The sequence below is a fragment of the Nothobranchius furzeri genome, chromosome 12 (genome assembly GCF_043380555.1).
Source record: "Nothobranchius furzeri strain GRZ-AD chromosome 12, NfurGRZ-RIMD1, whole genome shotgun sequence".
In the NCBI taxonomy this organism is placed as follows: Eukaryota; Metazoa; Chordata; class Actinopteri; order Cyprinodontiformes; family Nothobranchiidae; genus Nothobranchius; species Nothobranchius furzeri.
Genome location: NC_091752.1, coordinates 19,685,563 through 19,708,771, shown reverse-complemented (window position 1 = coordinate 19,708,771; position 23,209 = coordinate 19,685,563). Strand labels below are relative to the sequence as shown.

Sequence of the window (23,209 nt, the reverse complement as noted above, 5' to 3'; positions counted from 1 at the left end):
TTGCTCTGTTGATGAAGGGAAGCTGGGGCAAAAATATGCCCCCCAAAAATTCCTGAAAATCATGAAAACAGACATCATGTTTTCAGTGGCTTTCAGGTCCTGTATCCATCAGTTATTGTAACACAGTGTTTTGTGCTGTTTCCATTGTTATGGTCTGGGGCCTCTCAACTGCATCAGACAAACCCTTAATCATGCTTCGAGCACTAAGGCACACCTCTGTTTTTTCAAATTCTGCAAATAAATGAAATTTCACTAAAAATTGCAACAGAGGGTATTTACATATGTTTTACGACTTGTTCATATCAGCATGATATGATGATGTATGTATGGCTCTAAAAGCATTGAGGCTAAGAAAGTGACTGAACAATGAATTGGCATCCAACTCTGCGCATGTGCATCATACTAAAGGTGCAGACTGACACCTAGTGTACAAAGCTTGCCTGCACATCTGGACGTGCATCATCGCCACACCCAGAAATGAGCAAGCAAGGTTAAAAAAGAACATGGACAAACTAGACAATGATAATTGTTTATTGTTTGTTTGTTTGTTTTGTTTTTGCTGTTGTTGAACCAAATTGGCTGCATTTTATTGATGAGCAGATAAACAGCAGAATGTAATGCTGTGATGGTCCAACAGATGGCAAAATGTGTCCAGTTTATAAAGTGACACAGGCCTGCTCCCTGAACTAGGCCTCATCCTGGAGCAGGGACACTCTCGTTGTAGGAAAATTTCTTGAAGTAGCAAAGAATCACTAAATGTTAAAAATACAAAATCCCAATGTACTGATTGGTAAAAGGAAGTGATTTTTAATCCCAGACGTAATAGAGTAATTAAAGTTCAGTTATACTACAAAACCTATTAGGACAGGTTATTAGGAAACCACAAACGCATGTTGGAACCCTCCTCACAGTTAGATGAGCTCGAATTCTGAAGGACAGTGTTCTAACTGAGTGCCTATCTGCTTTCTGGTGACTTGAATGATGAGCTATAAAGAGGAGACAAAGGGAGTGTGTGTCTGAGAGATAGATCCCTCCATCCTTCCTGGTGGGAGGTATGAGATGAGCTGCGCAGACCGACGCATCTTCCTGGCCTGCCCTCCCCCCCTCCTCCCCTCTCTCGCTCCCTCTCTTCTGCGGCTGCCTGCTGCTCTCTCTTTTCCTCTCCTTTCCTGTCTGACACAAGTCTACCTGACGGGAAGCGCACAAAGCCGATAAGGAAAAATCTGGCGCACCGGCTGCGCCATGCTGCGGTAAAGAGAGAAAAGCAAGGGGCCGCTGTCTGCGGAGGGGGGGAGGGGGGTGGGGGGGTGCAGAGGAGAGGACGGAGGCTCCGCGCCGTGTCTGCTCTGCCCAGCTCCGCTGCATCGCCGAGCGGCCTGCGAAGCACACAAGATGTCGACCAGAACGCCATTGCCCACGGTGAACGAGCGTGACACCGAGAATGTAAGTTTGTTCGGGAATACCGGTGGGGAGGATTGGGAATTCTGGCTGGGAATAGCCACATTTAGGGTTTTTTAAAGGTTAACAATTGCAGCGCTCCTGGAGGGGGCTACCGTGTTGCATAGCGACTCGACCAATTAACTTAGCCTCTATTTTCCTCCTCTTTTAGGAAAAAAAGCTGAATATAACGAACCCTAAATTAAATATGTAGTTTGGTTGTCCCAGTTTGTGAACACAGTACCCTAAACAATAACAACACATTGCGTCAGTTGTCTTTTTCTGCCCGGGATGGTAGCTTTTATGCTAAATATGAAGAATTAACCCAGGCTCTTCGTCGCGTGAGGAATAGCTCCACGCGAGTAACCATGGGTATTTTTTTTGTTCCGCGACGTCAATATTTCTGGAGGGTGGGGGTGATTGTTGCCCTACTTTTGCTCGGTAGCATCGCAATGTGACATCCATCACCTATTGGTCCTTGTTGTAACTGCACACTCAGTGCCCGAGGAAGAGGAAGGACTATTATTCTGCTTCCAGGACGACGAAGAGCAGCGTTTGTTAAACTGCAATCACTTAAATCACAGGAAACTTGATTGGAAGGGATTGTTCATGAGCCAATTCCCTGATCCATGTTTTTTAGATTTGCTTTTTTGTAGTACACCATCAGGGTTCCTCTGAGGCTTCTTCATAAAGATGCTGCAGCTTTTAAAGGTCAACTTGATGTCTGATTTCAGGAGACACGTTTGTATTTTGCCACTATTTTTAGAGCAGGTGTATCTGGATCACCTACAGGAGTTTAAAGGAGACATAATTTGCTAAACTCACTTTTTAAGTACTTTTGTGCATCCATGTGGGTCTCTAATGCCTCTAGAACAGGGGTCGGCAACCTGTTCCCATCAAAGAGCCATTATTACCCGTTTCCCACAGTAAAGAAAACACTGGGAGCCACAACAGCCTCGGCGTTGTGGGCGGGGCCTACCCTCAGACAGCTTTAACCAATCACAACAGGTGACAGCAGCCAGTACCGGTTGCTTGTGTATGTCAAAGTTATCTTTCATAAGACGATAATCAATTAAACGATTTATATAAAGTGGATCCAGAAGTTGTAGCCCGTCTCTGCCTACAATATTTTGATATTTTTCACCCTGTTTTACAGAGCAGGTGCCACTTTTGTCATACGTTTCTTGTTAAAACATGTTTAGACTGTTCAGAATACAAATCCAGGCTCTGTCACGTTTGATTGTTGTAAACTTTGTTGGTGGGGAAAGTCAGAAAAGGATCCGATCATTTTGTTTTTCCCTCATTTACAGTGACGGAGATAATGGCGCAGTGCGCCTGGCTCTGGTGTTAATCAAGTTAAATTATATCTATTTACAACAATTTTCACAAGAAAACAGAACAGTTAAAAGCAAGGCTTGTGTTGACCGGACAGTTCCCTTATTTGACCGTTTATTTTGATGGAGAAAGAATAGAAAGAATTACCCCGACGCATGCAGACGAACTGACATTTTATTCGTTACGCACATCGCAGATGTAGCTAAATCACCCAAGAAAAGATTTCCTTCTGAACATCTGAGCTGGACACTGCTCAGCGCAGCTCGCTGTCAGCGCGTACGTAAGGTGCACAGCGAGCTGAAGATGTGGAGAGGGGCTCGGAGCGCGTCGCAGAACCAGAGCGCATGCGGGAAGATTCCTCCGACTGAAGCGAGCGGTTTCCAAACCCGGTCTCTCAGAGAGACTTGTCACTTAGAAAATGTTCCCTGATTATGAAACTTTGGCTGAATAGCACTTGTTCCTGTCTCCAATGTGGCGACACATCCAGGAGCCGTCTGAGGAGAAGCCCAGAATCTCACGTCCTCTTCAGCTCAGAATGCGCCTATGTGATTACGCACAAGCGTGATGCGTCAACCCGGTCTCACAGTAAGACCGGGTTGGACCTGCTCAGGTTTACGCAGACAATCTTTACATTTAGAATTGGCATACAGATATAAAATTTATGCAGTAAAATATAAAACATTTTATTTAAATATTCATTCATTATTTTACAAGCACAGAGAGCCACATCAGATGGATGGAAGAGCCGCATGCAGCTCCAGAGCCGCGGGTTGCCGACCCCTGCTCTAGAAACTCTCCAAACACAGATAAAAACACCTATCTATTTTCTGTCATTGTTTAAATTCAGAAATTATAAGTCTAAAGCAGTTAATTTCAAAATACCCATTATTGTTACATCACTAAAAGAAATTAGTAGGGATACTAGACATCAGCTTTTTACTGATATTCAATATACCAATCAAGTCTAACATTTAAAGCTACAATGGTAAATCTGCAAATAATGCTAGCTGAAAATAATTTTTCATGCCTCTTAACAACAAAGTATGGCTATAAATATTTTGTGGAGATAAAAAAAATACCTGACTATAATAATGAAGAGGTTCTAATGCATTTGTCTAAAAATCTCAGCCAATAACAGCTCAGTCCGAAGCCAGTGATTGGACCGTCCAGTTGTCTGTCTCACTGGAACACCACACTTCCGTATTTACCTGGGTATTCCACTCTCAAAATGCATTCGTGCATTTTGCAACAGAACACCACTTGAACTTTAGGACAAACCACTTAAAAACACAATTTGAACTTGTGGAAAACAATGTGACATTCAGGCTGACATGGCCTAGGGATGATAGCCAATTGGTCAGATGAGAGATCTGTGACCATGTTTGTGTTTAAAAGTTAGCTTGTTTAGCAGATTTGCCATTGCAGCTTTAATTTCAAACACCGAAACCAACCAATATATGTGGGGTTCGTCCCTTAACCCTCTGGAGGCAGGCGTTGCAGATTTGCAATGTTAAAACCTACCTACCTGGTTACTCCACATTTGTATTTCATGAGCATTTTTTAACTCGGAAGTACCCCTGAAGGACTTACTTATTTTGAGCCTGAGAGGGTTAACAAAAGAAACACTAAATAATTTTGGTAACTAGCATCACATATCACCTGTCATGCATATTTCAACATTCAACATTATCTGAGCAAATTATGGTAACTACTTGTATTTAAGTTAGGCTATTTGTGCCAAACATTCTAAATTATCTCAAAAACTTCCTCAAATCTATTATACTTTGACATTGTGAGTAAAAGAAGTATCTTAAAAGTTTGATGTATAATATGTGCATAGCATGTAATAATTGCGTGATTCAAAGTATAAAAACTGATAGACAATTACATTGTAATGCTAATATCAACCAATAATTAAAGCAACTAAAATCGGACAATACATAGATATTAGCATAAAACCACCCCTCACCTACTGACACTAAAGGAGCAGCAGTTTAGGTATCCGTGTTCGCTCCAGGTACCAGATCTGCTCAAGAGCCTGTGTCTGCCGATGATGACGCACTTCAGCGATGCCCATAGACAAACTACATTGTGCCCTATTTTTTGACCAGCTAAGCCCTGAAATCAATATCAGACTCTACCAACAGAATGACTCTCCAAAAAATTCACATTGTACATTTTGAATAAATTTATATAATCAACCCCCTTGCTGTTTGATAAGTGCTGACGCAAACCAAAGTTTTCAACGTTAACGCACCCAACATATCTTTTGCAATTTTTTTCAGGTCAATCAAAATCTTCAACGTTAATGTGTCAATTTTACTTCGGCAGTTTGTCCTGAACAACCATAATCTTCGATATTAAAGTGTCAACATAACTTTCGGCAATTTATCTGGACCAACCAAAATCTCCTACATCAACGTACCAATGTTCAGCACTGGCAGACCCAGGCCACCAAGCAGGTCTAGCACCTACAGCAACTCTACTTTAACCCCCAAAATCCACTACCTCCGTTCCGGTCCGCCCCCGCCTTCCGCAGCCGCTCGCTTCCGAACTCAATTTTTACTGGTACCAGCTCTACAACGGCTCCGCTCCGGTGCGGAGACCTGAGGTGGGCAAACAAGCATGCGCGGGATTTTCAAGATCTTGCGATACAGTCCGAGCAATAAACAGGGAAGTTAGATCCAAACACCCGTTGTGTGGGAGAAGCATCGAAATGAACTGTTTAATCTGCCCATCATTTGTGTTGAGAGATCAGCAGTGTTTGGATCAACAAAGTGTGACTACTTTGATAGTGGAAACTGTATTTATGGCTTACTTTTGTGCATTTAAAGTTCAGCCGCCATTGATAGTTGTTAAAAGTTGTTAAACCTGTGCATATGAAACAAAAAACGCCTTTTGTTTACCGATTTATTGTGAAAAACGGAAGTTGTGCTTGCTCCTTTTCCTGTTGGGCGGTTGTGATTCCTGTCATTTACTGCGGAGGTGCTCCGGCGTCCGGCAAAAATAGGATCGATTCTATTTTTGTCGGACGCCGGAACAGAGGGCGGCGCACTGCGCCACACTGCCGGAGCACGGCCGCAGTAGTGGAATTGCTCTGATTGACTGCAACGGGGCCGATTTTGCTCCAGAGTTCGTGCCGGAGCGGAGCGGAGGTAGTGGAATTTGGGGGTAAGCCCCTTGCAAATATCTGAACTCCTCAGCTTATAGCAGTGGGAGGGGTGGGCGTGGCCAGCAACAGCTTGTTTTCTTAAAGTGACAGAGCCCTGGAAATGGCTCATTCTGGAAGGTACTGAAACTGTCAAGAATAAAACTGCAAAATCTCTATATGAGAGGGCTTTTGTGCAAATATTGTCTTGACCATATTTTATATATAGCATATAACTATCATAACTTATAGTTATAGTATGTCCCCTTTAAATCTAAACAAGGAACTGGACTTCCTTCCCTACAAAGCTATATAAGCTTAACAAATCCTAATTTACATGGTCATATTGACCCTCAGATCATCCTGATGCATTACTGAACCCTGGCTGGCTGTGTTCAGTAATGCATCAGCGGCTAATGTAAATGTCTGGCTAATGCTGCTCTCTCAGACGTATGACTGCTAGGTGGCTATTAAACCACAGTCTCAGCATCACTGAAGCAGCCAGCCAGGCTACTCTGCTGCTGCTGGACTTCAGCACGCTGCCCCAGGGCCCAACAGGAGCCTGACTGCATTGCATAACATCTCGCTGCGTAGAGAGAAGGAAGGCTTTTTTTTTTAGCGCAGCAAAATAGAATTGGCTCATTTCCAGCTTTTATATTTCAATATATTTGCATCAAAGGACATGTGTAATAAATGAGTGGTTTGGAAGACTAAAGTGTATGTGGCCTTATTAACCCAAAAGTCAGTGAGTAAAGAACAAATATCCACATTTTCCTGATATTTCAGGTGATATTTTCTATGTTTGTGCCATGTTGTGATGCCGGGAAATGTATGCTTACATCACAGCTTCGCCTCCATCAGGATGTATCAGAGGTGATGCGCACTCTGCAGGGTGTAGCATTTCCCCCCAGTGAAACAGGAGCAGGGGAGCCTGAGTAACCAGACCAAGGCTTTATTCTCTGGCTGGGTGTGGTGCTCAAGAGCAGAGGATCATGGGATCTCTGACCTGGACTGACATCAGCAGCTGTTGTAGAGGAGAGGAAGCAGTCCAGAGGAGACTGCGCAATTCTTGTGGACGCTACAGCAAATACCACTACTTACGTCATACTCAGATACTGGATTCTTGGATATATTTTTTTTTAATCAGAATGTTGAGGCTCTTGCTATTCTTTTTGTAAATTAAGCTTATTCTCTGTCATTTTTCTGAAAATGTAGGTTAGGGTTAGGGTTTTAAATTGAACCGGGCGATATGGACCTAACTTATTTCTCAATAACTTGTTGCTAAATTGTGATGTACGATAAATGTTTTTTTCCCGTTAATTATTTATGAAAAAGGAGTTAGGAGTCTCAAGTAGAACACAAGCCATTTTATTTATTATCTATTGAGAAAAAATGTATTTCCATATGTGGAAAATTAAGTGGGCCATATTAAGTTATTCAAAATATGAAGTAAAAATGTTCTTGACCTGGAAAATTAAGCCATCATATGCTAATTTCATGATGTAAATACATCCAATACACAGTGGAATACGTTCGTATGGGTCACACTGCTGAGTTTTTAAAGTTGTGAAGGCAAACATGGCTGGAATCTCAGTGTTCACTCATATCAATCGGTGAGTTTACATGCACATCTGAAAACTGAAGTATTGCTCTAAAAAGACTCATTGTTTTTTAAAATGCATATAAACACAGTCTTGCTGAAGGTGAACTGGTTCTAATCATGCTGAAGCACCAAGATAACGCACTAGCGGTCCAGTTCGGCGTGTAAATGAATGCGCCGAACCGGTTGAATGCTCGCGTTTTGGAAGTGACAAAACAATGAAAGTGGTGTTCTGATAATATCTTCACAAAGTAACCCGTGTAACACCATCAAACAGTATGTAGCAAATAAAACTGTGCTGCAGCGTTGTCGTCTGTTTCTTCAGCCATTGTGCATATCCTGTTTCAATTCCATCTGCTTTACTCCCGCTAGTGTTTGTTTACCATTTGTGTTGCCATAAGCTAACCGGAAGAATGCTGACACAAAAGAGCACATGTCGCCACCTACTGTAACGGAGTGGAACGAACTTCATATGAGAGGTCGATTTTTAACGTATATGTAAACTAGGATAAAGACTCCCAGCTTATTACCATAAGATCGACCTGGATCGACTTAGATGTCTGTCAGTGCGTATGTAAAAACAGAGTAGAGAAAAACTTGCTTCTGAAGTATTTTGGCCACTGCAAGCCATCAAACATTTTACCTGGTTACATGGTAAATGGCTTGCATTTGTATAGCGCCCTCTTAGGGTTCTACAACCCCCCAAGTTACTTAACAACACAATCAGTCATCATCCTGTCTCGTCACACCAACAGGACAAAAAAATGGTCATTCATGAGGAAAAGGCTCACTGAAAGACGAATGCCCCACCCCCCAAAGTAAAGTTTAGGGAAGAACATTAATCTAGCATTGATTTTCATTAATCTAAAGAACAACTTTTTCGATAGGATTTGTTTGCACACAATCAACTGGATGGGTAAGAATACAAATGATGGCGGCTGAGACACATCAGGGGTGGAGAAGCAGCAAGCTAGCAGGAGCAAGGCATGCCTACCAACTTTGAAGTTCACTGGTTGCAAAGTTATATAAACTTTACGGGGTCATCTTTTGTTTTGTTTGAAAGTAAACCAATGTTTTTTTTAACTGATATATTTTCCAGTCCTAGATAAAAAGATTTGTTGACTTTATCAACTTGCTGAGATTATATATACAAGCAGGAAAGGTTTTACAATCTGTTCCATAATCAGCCCTTTGCTTACTTTGTATTTTAGTGTGATTAATGGCAACGGTCAAGTTGAGGTCTTGATGACAAATACAATCTATAGAAAAAGCTGTACACTAAGCTACTAAAAAGCCAAATAAAACGCCAGTTTGACCTTGATAAAAGTTATTTACAGTTGTAAAAGTCCTCAGAAAGAATGTAAAAGACCTGAAGGGTTGTCCACCAACTCCTTCATTAAGAACATATCTTAAAGGGTTATCCCCTGAAAGATAAAAATCCTTCTTTTTTATTTCCTTTATTATCGATTGTAACTGAAATTACTGCTTACTTAAACTCACTTTCTGGTCTCCTCTCTTTTAGCAAGGGAAATGTCACAATTTGGGGATCAGTTGAAAAATCTCAAACTGTCTGATTTGCTTTTCGAAATATTTATTTGGTTATGTTTGACACCAGATACATAGTCCGACATCTACATGTGTGCCTTTCCTGCAGCACTCGTCGGTGGACGGCTTTGTCGAGCCCCCGGCTCCCCCTACCAAGTCTGCGAGTCGTCACAGTCTGCCACGATGTCGCAACTCCTTCACCTCCACAGAGGAGCATCCTCACATCGGCAATTACCGCCTCCTTAAGACCATCGGAAAGGGGAACTTTGCCAAAGTGAAGCTGGCACGGCATGTCCTGACTGGAAGAGAGGTGAGATACAATTTTATGAATGTTTTTGTAAAAAGCATCAAATTCCTATTTCAATACTTCTTCATCCGTTTTGTTAGCCGGGCGGACAGGAGCCAAAACAAAAAGATTTTGCTCTGCATGTCTGTCTAGCCACGCTCCGTAGCAGCCTCAACAGGTCTACGATTGGCCTGAGCAATATTGTGGTATGCCAATCACTAGCCTCTATCGGTTTGGTGGGCGAGATGATGCCACGGAGCGGAACAACTAAGATGATCTTGCCTCATTCGAAATGGGTTTGGCATCAACTTTAGAATATTTAGACTTGGGCTTTTCTTTGAGTCAAGAGCAGACAGAGGTACTTAAGTCCTGTATTTAGAAAAAGGAAATATTTGTGTCTTCTTCACCAGTGTGTGGTGGACTGCCCTGTTGACTCCATCCGTAATGGTGAGTTCATTTGCCCAATAGCGTGCAGAGACAGTTTAAAAGACAACAATAGATTTCCCCCACTGAGATCTGTTTATGGGTCGTGGCCTGACTATATATTAACATATGTAGGATGGTTTGCCAGGCTACCTTTTTGTCACTGCTTGCAGACATTTTGAATCAAACATATCCAAAGGTGAAGCTGATAATTAAGCTGAAAAATGGGAACTAAATTTTTTTACTTAACTCATTCACTGCCAGCCGTTTCCTGATCACTAACGGCCTTCGCTGCCAGCGTTTCTCACCGTTTTTACTGTTTTTTTAAGAGTCACAGAACGTTGCACGCTAGCATGATGTCGATGCCAAAACAACCAAAACAAAGAGGAGACTCACCTCTTACATCAGGAAGAAGCCGTGTGTTTCGAGCGTTATCCGTTCTTTCATAATCCGTTGTCGAATTGTGATCGGCAGACGCTTTTCCGGTTCGCGCCTCACTTTTTTTACAGGAACGGCCCAAAACGATCTCCTAACACATGGATGGTCTGCTTCCTGATCATGTGATCTGTGACGTATGCGGATGAAGATCGGCTTCAGGGCTGAGATGTTTGTTCTCTCAGCGCGGGGGCTCGTTCCAATGCTCAAACGGTTGGATCTAAAATGAAAACTTTAGTCGTCAGTGGCAGTGAATGAGTTAAAAAGACAACAAATCCAATAGAGATCTGGTCAAATAGTCAGGAGAGGTCACATCAACCATTTGAGCTAAAGGAAAAAAACACTATTACTGAAACTTGCCCCGCAGTCACAGAATCCAACAAAGAGATGAAATCTTCTGGAGGGCATTGCGTCTTGAGCATTCCTTGCAATGATTTCTCCACTAAGAGTAAAAAAAAAAACACCTGTCCAAAGAATTAATGACACAACTGTAATGTACTTGGCGACATTTGTTCTGTCAGATCTAGTCAAGATCTTTCTCTCTCACACACACGTTTATTGTCCGAGTGATAGACGTCCCACTTTAGTGTGTTGGTAATTAAAATTCCCGTTTCCAGGATCTGCAGCTCTCTGATGGAACTAATCTACCGCAGAGGTCCTCTCATAAGTGTGCGTCTTCTCCATTTGCATGCTGTAATCCTCTGAGTTTCATAAAGCACCACATCATGCCAGAGAATGAGAGCACAAATGCTCTCTCAGGTCTAACTGAAATCATTCTGATCCGTTTTGTGTCCTTTAACGCCGCTGTTAAACGAGCAGATTGAGTGTGCTGCACACAGCGCTGGCAGGAAAGGTCAGAGAGAGAGAAGGGGTGGAAAGAACAACCCACAAAAACCCATGTGTTCTACCACAGCATGGATTTTGCGAACATCTAAAATTAAACATTTTATTCATCAGAAACAGCTCAGAGGAAGAAATAAACAAAGCGAGAGTCCTTCAGATTGTTGAGGATGTCCTGTCAACTGAAGAGGTCGAATACAGAGAAATTACATAAAGATTAAGGTTGGGCGATTGGACGAATTTATCAGTAATTGATGAAAGGCCGTGCTCTTCACCAGTAATTTTTAAGAGGAATATTTTTTATGCTTATGAATTAGTCTTATGGATGGGACTTTGCATACGTACAGGTCAAATCAGAATAATTTTGCTAAACTCTATATGTACACATACATATTATACATCATCAGAGAGCTGGGATTCATGTAATTCCAAAGGTATAAGCCAATCAATGTTACAACCATAACTGTAGACACAGTAAACACTTTTGTCACACCACTTGGAAATTCAAATAATGTCCAACTCAACATTCAAAACCTCATTTCACTTCCAGATTGGAGCCATCTCAAACAAAATGTCAGTTCTCTTGTTCGTTCTTCTTTCTTCCATTCATTGCTAAGCTGAGTCCCATTCTGTCCCGTTATGAGCTCGAGACAGTTATCCACACCTTCATCTCCTCACGCTTAGACTACTGTAACTCTCTTTTCACGTGTCTGAGCAGAACCTCCCTGAACCATCTACAGGTGGTTCAGAATGCCTGTGCTCGGCTTCTGGCCAAGTCCTCCAAACACACCCACATCACCCCGCTTCTCCTTGACTGCCAGTCAACTTCAGGGTTCATTTCAAGATCCTGGTTCTGGTCTATAGGGCCTTACATGGACAAGCACCATCTTACATCGGTGATCTTCTTAGTCCCTACACCCCCAGCAGGTCCCTGAGGTCCAGTGATCAAAGCCTACTGGTTGTGCAGCACCAGGCTAAAGACCAAAGGTGACAGATCATTTGCTGCTGTGGCCCCCAGACTCTGGAACTTGCTCTCCATGAGCCTGAGATCAGTGGACTCAGTGGTCTCCTTTAAAAAGCAGCTGAAGACTCACCTGTTCAGGCTTTTGTATGACCTTCTTCATCACTCTCTCTTTGTTCTGCTCTCCCCACCTATTCCACCTTCCTCAGGATCCACTGTTTTCCCTCTTTCATGTTCACTTTCTCTCTCTTTCTTAACATTTTTTAATCACAATTGTCTATTTTTTGCTCATTTTAAATATGTTTTTAACCATTTTATAAATTCTTTTTTATATTTTTACATTTTTTTGTTTTTGTGAAGCACCTCGTGATTTTTATCTTGAGAAGCGCTATAGAAAAGATATTTTCTTCTTCTTCTTCTTCTTCTTCTTCTTCTTCTTCTTCAAAAATGGTCTCTTTACATCCTCTGTCTTGTTCTGTGTCCTTCGTCCCCCTCATGTGTCTCCTTGTGTTCCCCAGCCCACTCCAGGTTTTCCCCTTAGGTGTTCCCCTTAGGTTCCTGTGCCCCTTTAGGTCTCCAGCTCCCTCCAGGTTTCCCTCAGGTTCCCCCTTAGTGATTTCAGATTTAGTTATCCCTGTTAGTGTTTTTCTTCTGGTGTCTAGTTTTCAGGGTTTATGAGTTCACTTATCTTTAGTCCTCTGTAGATTAATTTTACCTAGTCAGTTTTCCCCACTTAGTTAATTAGTCTCACCTGATCCCTTCTGATATCACTCCCCACACACCTGTCACCTGTTTCCCTGATTGTTTCTCTCTGTGTATATAACCCTGCCTGCGTCTAAAGCCCTTTTCAGATAGACATTCTGGAACATTTGCGGACAATTCAATCCGGTTTTTAACCGGAACTGTGTTTTCAGACACACCACTTTTGTACCGGAACTTGTCCTTTCGGCTGCGTTCACACAGCAGGGAAAAGTTCCAGATGTCTGACAGCGGCGGGGGGGGGGTGGGGTGGGGTGTAGGATCGGACTTATGTTAAGAAGAAGAAGAAGAAGAAAATATCATTTCTATAGCGCCTCTCAAGATAAAAATCACGAGGCGCTTAAGCATAATTCTGCGCACACGAAGACGCATCAGAGACCTGGATGATGAAGCTCAATGGTTAAAGGAATCACTGAAGCGGTGTGAAGCACTCCGTCGCGCGTCTAGACGGTACCGTAGGAGGCGAGCTGCCGTGGTTCGCCGCATGCTACGGCAGCGGGGTAGTGCGCACAGCGTCCCCCGGTCCCCTCCTCCTCCCCCTCCCCCTTGTCCGGAACTCTACCTCACCAGTCTGAAGCTGCCACCCTGTCCGTAACAAGTCCGGACCTGTTACTAGGGGCTTCGTCCGGATAAATTCCGGAACACGTTATCCGGATGTTTGTATTCAGACAGAAAGGTCTTACGGACAGATTCCGGAACATTTCAGCTTTTCATGGCCTGTCTGAAGGGGGCTTCAGTGTGTTGTCGGTCCATTGTTTGTGTCAGCATTGTCTCGTTTCCCTCTTGGTCTCTAGGTATTTGGATGTCTCTAGGTTTTGCTCTTTAAAGGAGCTCTTCTTCTCTTGGTCTCTAGGTTTGCACTTTAGGATTTTTGGATTTAGGTTTTTGGCTACCTGCCCTTTTGGATTTTCTTTTGGACAATTATTCCTAATGAAGGATTTTACGTTTTTCTACTACTCCTGCCTTGTGTCATCCTGGTTCTGCATCTTGGGTCCTAACCTCCCCCTGGCTTACATCGTGGCATTCTCAAGGATCCAGTAAAAGGGCTTCATTAAAATAGTTAGTCCACAGCGCACCCAACTTACATTCACAATCAAACATTATGTGGCACTGCATACCTTCCAATTTTCCTTCAGATGCATCTCATTCTCATCATAACTCCCATTAGCATCTTCATATTAGCTTTAAACTTTGGATCAACATCTTACCTGATCAAACAGGTGACCAACCCCCCCCCCCCCCCCCCCCCACCCACCCACCCACCCCCCTTGTGGCCGATAAGACAAAAGTGCCTCTCCCTACTCTCACGTGTCTTAAACCAGTTGTGGTGCAAACATTGTTTAATGGAGCCAATGAAATTTGGAGAGCAATCTCTCACGAGGACCCCTCATGGTCTGATTCCGCAATAGGACGAGTGACGAGTGTGATTGGTAGATCACTCGTTTTACGTACACAAAACATCTAAACGTCTACGCAAAAATGTTTCCCATTGTCATGCGTTGGGCTGACATACGTCAGTTAGAAAAATGTAACATATCGCCCAACCTTGATAGAGATAGATACTGGCTCAGCGGTACTACACATTCGTTTCACTTTAAAATGTACACAGTAACAGATTGTCCGAGGAATTAGCTGTCTGTTGAATCAGGCAGATTATTCCCTAGTTTAGAGATGATCAGCGTCTGATTCTTGGCTCTTTGTGCTTTCATACAGTACAGAGAAGATGTTTAAAGAGCAAAAATTCACTGGCACAGACATACAAGCTAAAACTGTGCTGATCAAGCAGTGCAGGAGTCGATATAAAGAATCTGGAATCAATATTTCCAAGAGAAATGTGCATGCATTATTCAGAGCCTGCTTTGATTTACACGTCACAGTAAGAAAACATGTAGGTTCATGTATATTTTTATGTGTAATGATATTAGTTATTGATTTCAAATATGTTTACGTTTATTTATTTGGCAGACGCTTTTACCCAAAGCGACTTACAATTTATAACCTATAGGGCATGTTGTGATCTGTGGGGGGAACCGGAGTACCCGGAGGAAACCCACGCATGCATGGGGAGAACACGCAACTCCACGCAGAAAGGCCGCAGCCGAGTTTCGAACCTGCAACCTTCGTGCTGCGAGGCAATAGTGCTAACCACTGCGCCACCATGCAGCCACACAATATATCGGGCCTGCCTTGCTCTATGCCTAGCAATAATGAATTTGTTCTTGTCTTTGTGTGAATATGATTGTACTTGTATTGTTCTCTTGCATACAAAGATCCATGGACCATAACTTTGGGAATGAATCAAAATGGAGAAAAATTAAGTGAAAAGCAAAGTATGAATCACTTCAGCACACAGGACTAAGTTGTGACTAAGGTTCCCCTCCACATCATCCGTCATTTTTCTGCTAGTGCGATGATAAAGCCTGCATACGATGAGGAGCATATGGCCTCAGCATTACGAATGCGCTGAATAATTAACACTGATACACACATTACCCTTCTGTTGATTTGGAGTTGAATTATTCACCCTCAGCTCCATTAGAGTGTGATCTCACAAACACACCCACAATCATGCAAACATCACCACATCCAAGTGATTGTCCAGTAAGATAGAGCAATTGGTGCAGTGTGAAGTAAAATTAATGACTGTATAAAAAATAGGAACAGGTGAAAATAAAACGTGTCTAGGATGATGGGACCACAAGAAGACAGAACTAAATATAAGTGTGAGCACACTCATGGGTTAAAGATGGATTCAAATCTGATGTTTTAGGACAGGATTGGTTGTGTTATGGGGTACTTGAATACACTTTATTTCAGTATCCTGGACTGTATTCAGTTAAACAAAGGAATGAGTTTGTCCTATTACAGAAACATAATCTAAACTTCAGCAGTCAGTGTTGCTCAGTTGATAGCTAACTGTGACCTGGCTTCATGTCTATTTGCATATAGAACAAGCTTCTCAGATCAGATTTTACTGGAACACATGATCAGATCATTCAGGATGCATGTCATTGCCAAACGTGAACGGGACCATAAGGACAAGTTTAGCGCCTGTGTGCATGCATCAACACACACTGTCAGGTGGAAGCAGAAAGGGGGGTAAGGAGTTTGTGTGTGGATTTGTCCATCTGAGACAGGCTGCAAACAGACACCACCTTCACTATTTCTATTTCTTCTCTGGGTCTTTGTGCAGTCTTATTATTTACCCTGCAGGGCCATGTTATTTTCACGACCGCCACATCGGTGTTATTGTGGGATTTAGCTCTCGGCTGAGGATGAAATTAAAACTTGTACCGCTGATCTTGGGGAAACCCTGTTCCTGATGAATAACCTGCGTTTTCTTTGTCACGACTCAGCGTTTGCTCTCTGGTTTTCCCCTTCATTGGGCTGGTTGGAATAAAAACCAGAGTCTGCATCCATTGAAGCATGCTTATTAAGCTCTCAGCAGGCCTGAGTCAAAGGAGTGCTGCCATAATAAATTGTAATTATAGCTGTCATGGTATCGTTAATCTCAGAAAGGCAGTTTCCTCTCTTAACTGTTAAAAATGGAGGGCAAGAAGCTGTTAAAAACAGTCCTACAATTAAACATGTTAGACATAGAAGACAAGCTAGTTATTGAGTTGAAAAGCATGAAAGGGTGGAAACAAGAAGTCTGCGAAGCGCAAAAAACATTCACAAAAACTCATTAAATCTGGAAGAAATAATACTTTCAAAATAATGCATATTGTAATTGAAGATGATGATGATAAGGATTACCAGTGATATCCAATTGTCCTCTTCACGTTGAGAGTGAGGATCTAAAAACAGCAGAATTTGTGGAGTTTTACTTACTCATGATAAGCGGACATCTTGCCTTTAATTGGCTAATGGCACTGAGACTCTTCCAATACTTTCATTTGCCCTGCAATGTGGATGTTTTATCTCCACAAATAACACAAGCCTGAAGGCGTTTCGCCATGTTGTGGAGTTGCTAATGCTAACCGTTAGCTTCTATTAGCCAAGACACATTCATGTGGCCTTTTTATCTAAGGAGGTAGCAGAGTCAACATGACTTTAAATACACCTCGTGTTATTTCTAAAAACCAGAGAACATGAAAAAAATTCAGTTACACACATATCTAAAATATTGGTATTTTCACTCAAAAAGAAACAGAATTTTAATTGAAAGGACGTGAAAACACATACGAAACATTTCAATTCAGTTAGTTGAAGAATCCCAGGAGGCTTATAGAGACCATAAAGCTTTTCTGTGGTTTTTAAGCTTTTAACCAGCGCACAACTGGAGCTATTTGTAATGCAGCTAAAGTAGATTTTGTTCTAATTATCTGTGGTTAGTCTACAAACAGCTAGAATTCATAATACTTAAGCTATCGTTAACTTGTGTGTAAAAAATGACTGTGTGGTGCAGAGACAATAGGCTGTATGTATTTCTCATGCTTTAATGTGTAATTGCGTTATACTTTGAAAGCCCCTCATCAATCACTTATCAGCGTAATGTGTGGTCTTACTGGTGACGCAGCACTTTAGCCCAGCTAGTGGTTTTGTAAAAGCTGCTGAGCTTTTGGAAAGTGAGGCGAGCGTGTCTGTTCTGTGTGCACTTGTTTGGGGTGATTATTGAGGTTGGATCAGCCCGCTGCCAGTGGTCGATCTCTGACCTGCGCAGTCAGGTACACCAACACTAGCACGGCTGCTGCACACATACAGTTTAATATCAGATGAGTCTAATTGTAAAGTAGCATCAAGCACAAATAAATATCCAAATTTAATTTTCATTCCCTTTCTTTGTGTCTTTTTTCTTTCTAGGTAGCGGTGAAGATTATAGACAAAACCCAGCTGAATCCGACCAGTCTACAGAAGGTGAGTTGGTGTTGACGGCCACCTGGTAATGCTGACTTGGTTACATTGCTCACGTCTCTTCCATTAGTCACTCCTGCTGCTCTGTTTCTCTGTTCTTTGAACTCAGGATGTGCTGGTTTGCATGATGCAATCAGGAGAGACCACAAGACCTGTTTTGACCTCAACAACCCCCCCACCCCCCTCATTCTTCACTCTGTTGTTTTGTGAAGAGGAGCTAAAAATACACTTACCAGCGTGGTTGTTACTCACCCTTGTCCTGGAGTCAAAATAACCAAATCAGAACCATTTACACAGATTACCAAGCTCCATTCTGGATATTTTCCCTGACTACATGCAATCACATACATTTATATGCATATTGTGCATTCCTTAGAGTGGATTAGACTGTTCGAATGGAAAAACATTTGCTGCTACAGCCAGTATCACCTACTGTGTCTAAAAATAGATCACGTGTGCGAGTAACTGAGGAATTCTTCTCATGGTTGTGACGTCCTAGCGTGACTACTGGCTTCTTTTTATCTATTGGAAAGACAATTAGTTTCAGATTTTTTTAAACCACAGAAATTACAGTTTTTATTTTTTAAATGTTTCCTCTGAGCACTAAAGAGGGGAACAGTTAGACTCAGTTTTTTAAACTAGCCCCGTTCTTAGCCTGATGAGCCATTTCTAGCATTGGCGTGTTCCTAGCATTGTGCTGTAATCGTCTTGGATCTAAAGAAGAATATGACTTCAGCTTTTCAGCCAATCGGCGTGAAGACGTTGTGAGAAATTCAAGCTCTAGCTAATTAGGCTGAGATAAATTACCTTTGTTTAAGCACCCAATGTGTGGCTTCTCATCCGTGCAAAACGAGTGGTGATCTGGAAACGTGTGTTTGTGCTTGTGTCATTGAGATTCCGCTCATGAGGTGACTCAACTGGGTCTTGTCGAGGTCGTGAGTGGTATTTTTTTTTTTTTTTTTTGTTCCTTTGGGTGGTGTCGTCTGCTGCCTGGAGATGAACGTAGCAGGGCAGATGTATCATGTGAGCCTGCACACCAATCGGGATGCCTGTGATCAATTATTCAGTGTGCCTTTAATATGTCAGCTGCAGTGGACCCGAGAGGGGCAATACGGGGAAGTCTTTAGCGTTTTATGGTGGCTGAGCTGTTGTTGGTGTGATAGCATGAATGCACTTGTGCACATATGTTACAGTTGTTTGTGTGTTTGTATGATGCTGCAGGTATGAGCATATTTATACCCTCTGCTATAGATTCCAGTAATGCTATACAGATGTGCCATCTGCATTGCAGGAGCTTGTCTTGTAATGCAGCAGTCGTCTCCTGGATTGAATCGATTGTCTCACTGACTCGGCATGTCCCGTGCTGTCTTTGTGAAAGCTTTCCTGTGGATACATTAAAGGCCGATATTCTTCCCTGATGGAAATTTTTTTTTTTTTTTTTTTGCTTTGTTCCTTTTCTGACTCTGTCCAATTCTATCTCTATCCAATTAAAATCTCAACAAAAGGGCACAGAATCACCAACTATTTGGGTCTGAGTTGTTTCTCGTGTTGCAAGTTAAGGACCAGAATTTTAAATCAAACAATGAGAAGACACGTAGAATAAAAAAAAGATTAAACCAGAATGATTTCGTAAAAAATATATCATTTATGCATTCAGTGTCAACTGAATTACTGCTAAATCCCTGAAGCTGTTGGTGCTCATGCTGCTCGCTGTGTTCTTACCGTGACCTTTGCGATGAGAGAGAAAAAACTCATGAACGGATGTAAAATTTAAGAGGCTCTGCACACCCTCCTCCTCCTTCATTATTGACACTGCGGTCCTTGTAGTGTCATGGGAAAACACCAATATTTATTGCTGAGCAAACCATTCCTATTGACAGCTAGAAACAAGAGGCATAATTATCAAATAAATGATGTGCATTTAGTCACACTTATTGCAAAACAAACAGGATTTTTTTTTCAATGTTAAGAAATTTCCTCAATCACTTTTTGGTGCCCTTTTAACAGCTTAGACTCGTCTGTTTCAGAAAGATTATGATCATTAATCTGTAGTTTATATATTTGAAAAGCGAAGTGACATTTTATGTTTTTGTTATCATTAGAAATGCACAGAAAAGGTTTCTGGTGATTGAAAATGGGCAATATTCAGCATGATTGGACAAATCAGTTGTCAGAAAATCATTAACTCAAAAATAACACACAATTGCTAAATGCTAATTCACGCTTGCAAAAGTAGATGTGGATGTTTCAACCACCAGCTACTGTTAGCTGATGCATTTAAAATCAATGCATCTGAGAATTTATTTTCCACCTCTAGCTCAGACCTGATGTTAACAGTGATGCTCATGGTGAATCTGGTATAAAATAACCTCTGATTTTGTTCTAAATCTGTATTTTGGACAGTTTTTGTGGGGGTCTGATTGGACTAAATCACTCCTCCAGTCACCATAAACAGCTACTCTTCCATGTTAGCCTGTCAAAATGCCACTGACCCCTCTTTGTGGTCTCAAAGGAGCCAGGCTCACCATCTGGCACTGCAGGCGCATCCTGCAGATCCAGAGCCACTTTCTTGCAGCTACACACACATGCACACGCAGATGCACGCTGAATCGTGCTGTAGCTGGCAGAACGTCAGCAGAACCTCAGTTTTGGCAACATTTCACATCCTGTGTGTAATCATTATTTTCTCTCAATCTACAGATTTACTTGGTTTTATAAAACAAAGAGTTGAAATCCGTCTTAAAAATTTTCTGACACTGATCTCGTCAGGCTTGGCGTTTCCCTTCTTCTTTTAAGCAGAGTTTCTCTGGTGGATCTAATGGATCTGAAGGTCAGAGAGAAGCTCTGGTCTGATCCTGTCTGACTTACTGCTCGCCGGGCCCTGTATCTGACTCTGTGGTGGTTTGAGTCGAACAGGAAATTAGATCAGCTGAGCTTCCAAAGCGCCTCCTTACATCCACCACAGGAAGTGCATCACATGTCATCTGTGGTCAGGGATGTTGACGTGGTCATGGATTTAAGGCATTTCAGCACTAAAATAGGCCTTTCAGTAAATCCCCTCTTCCACTAAACAAACACTGCACTCATACCACCACCCACCACACTCCTGTTGCCTTCTAATCTGTAAGTAAGAGTCACATCTTTTATTTTATTTTACTTCTTTTAATTTCCCTCCTTTTGGTCTCATTTTTGTGTGGAATTCTGTGATTTTTCTCGATATTTAACCCTCTGGAGGCAGGCGTTGCAGATTTGCAACAGTTAAAACCTACCTACCTGGTTACACCACAAACATATTTCATGAGCATTTTTTTAAACCCAGAAGTACCCCTGAAGGACTTAGTTGTTTGTCCTTTTATCAAAACTTATTTTGAGCCTGAGAGGGTTAATGAAGCCAAAAAGAGCTGCAAACAACAGACAGCGGCTCTGTGTTTCCTGCCTGTTGCAAAACCGGCCACCGTGGGGTCAACCTCTCATAATGGCCGCTGTTTACGTCGGTCCTTTGCCTGCCACTCTGCATTAGCCAATGAAATGCAGCCGAGCCCATGGGCCAGAGGAGCTTTGGTGTTGTTCAGACAAGTGGAATGTGATTAGACAGACAGCACAGTGTCTGAGGTGAATCACGGCTCAAATCGAATGTTCAAGCTGCTAAGATATGCAGGGTTTGACATGGTTGACGATGATTTGGGTGAAAAAGAGTTGTGTTTTTGTTATCTGTGTTGTGTTGAAGCAGAGAACGATGAGATAAGGACAGTTTGTCTTTGGTCTCTCTGTCTGCCCTTGTGTGTCTCTCTTTGTGTCGCCCTGCCTTTCTGTCACAAACAAGCAGTGATTATTTACCGCTTGTGATGCTTTCAAGTACCATTTTCACACATTATAATACTCATTAGAGGGATGAAGACTTGCAGGCTCCTCATCCTATCAATAATCTCTGTAGAAGGAGCAGCTGTGCTGCAGCGTCTGAAATAGTGCAGCCAGTTCCTGTAAGTGTCCCCTGTCAAATATCCTCCGCTCTGCTCCTTCTGCACATGGACTCGGCTGTAATTAAGGCCAGTTTGGGTGGCTGGATGCCTCTGGGAGACTGGAAATAGGTCACTGGAACAGACTACCAACATTCAGGCGCACTGGGAACCGTGTGTGTGTGTGTGTGAGGCTTGTGATATTTAAATCAGCAGAAACGATCGTTTTAGGTCTTTCATTTTAATTTTTTCTGAACTGAGGTTCCCCTTCGATCATCATAGCTGACTCACCATGTTCACAGTACATAAGTGATTAATGCCATCCCGCGTCTCCCTCCGTGTCTGTGGATATAATCAATACCGATAGCAGGCTGGATCAAAGATCTCAAACTCATTATCTCCCGCCGGCCTCCATGATGGCTGCGTCTCTATTGAGTGTGTATTGACAGGCTCTGTGCTTGTTGTCGTTTTCCACTGCCCTGTTCAGATCTGCTCTAGTTTTTGTTTCCAAGCGGATGCACGCGTGCTTCCCACGTGAGGAGCTTCAGGGCGGTGACGCAAACAAGCCCGAAAGAGTGAACGAGACAAAGCGTGTGTGTGTGTGTGTGGGGGGGGGGGGGGGGGGGGATTCTGACTCAAGACTATCATCTGGAATACGAACAACCTTCTATCCATTACAGAAGGAGCAAAACGGATGCAGATGTGACGCTGTGACTTACATGTATGTCTGGCACTGCGGGACATCTTCTGGTTATTGTGTCAGTGTGTTTCCACTCTAATTGACTTTGTTTCCATGGGAGGGGGGGACCTCTGAGGCCCATGCAGCAGCAGCTGATGAATATGGAGCAGGGCTTGCTTGTTATTCTGAACCACTCGAGGCCTGAAAGATTCATGTAGGTAAATACGATAGTCCGATAACAAACAGAGACCTTTCAGAGGTGAGAAACAAAATCTAAATGTGCATGAGCAGCGTGCTCACAGCAGCTTTCTCCAGTGCCGGATTTCATGTAGGAACACTGAGAGTCGTTTCTGTTTTGCATGAAATCGAAAAGCAGCAAAGCTGGAGTTTCACTAAAACGGGTTTAATACGTAACCGGTGTGTGCAAAAGGGCTTTTGTCTCAGGTTGTGCTAAGCTAGCTAGAATTATGCAAATATCTTTCATAGGGATGTCTTTGAGTTCAAGGTGAAAAGACAGTTTAGCAAATGAGATATTACCCGTTCAGGGTGATACCTTTCAGAACATTAGATGCACATTAAGGTAAGAAAAACTACACTTTAGGAAGAAGAAATGGCATCTTTAAAGCAGAAATCCATAGTTTTCTCATTTTTGGGAATTATGTATGATTCTTTTTAGAAATCCATACAGTGATAGTCTGATTCTGTGATGTCATGTGGGGAATACGACCATTCTTTTCTTGCAAAGCCCCTTCCATAGAACCCCATGCAATTAGATTTGACCACCATTTAGCGTTAGCCCCCTGCTCATGTGCACGCGTGACTGAGCTGCATTTTCGAGCTGCTTACAAGACACAGTGAGGGGCTTAAATGTGCAACACGTTTCCACCTCTAGGTGGTGCCCTCTGAGAACGTACTCTGGATCTCTGCTTTAAGCTCAACAACAAAGAACCA

The 23,209-nt window shown here is 42.4% G+C and overlaps 1 protein-coding gene across 6 annotated transcripts in view; it reads left to right on the top strand.

Moving 5' to 3' along the window:
* The first annotated feature begins 1,216 nt into the window (after positions 1 to 1,216).
* The window catches only part of mark1 (MAP/microtubule affinity-regulating kinase 1), a 33,070-nt gene continuing 11,077 nt past the window's right edge, over positions 1,217 to 23,209 (top strand). For 5 of the 6 annotated variants that reach the window (XM_070542390.1, XM_015944418.3, XM_070542389.1 and 2 more), the window contains exons 1-3: positions 1,217 to 1,443; positions 9,175 to 9,375; positions 17,573 to 17,626. In XM_070542390.1, coding sequence (XP_070398491.1) covers positions 1,393 to 1,443; positions 9,175 to 9,375; positions 17,573 to 17,626 — 306 coding nt within the window. In that variant the 5' untranslated portion in view covers positions 1,217 to 1,392. Of the gene's footprint in view, positions 1,444 to 9,174; positions 9,376 to 17,572; positions 17,627 to 17,732; positions 18,131 to 23,209 lie in introns of those variants that run through there. The other variant, XM_015944421.3, reaches the window with a different exon arrangement.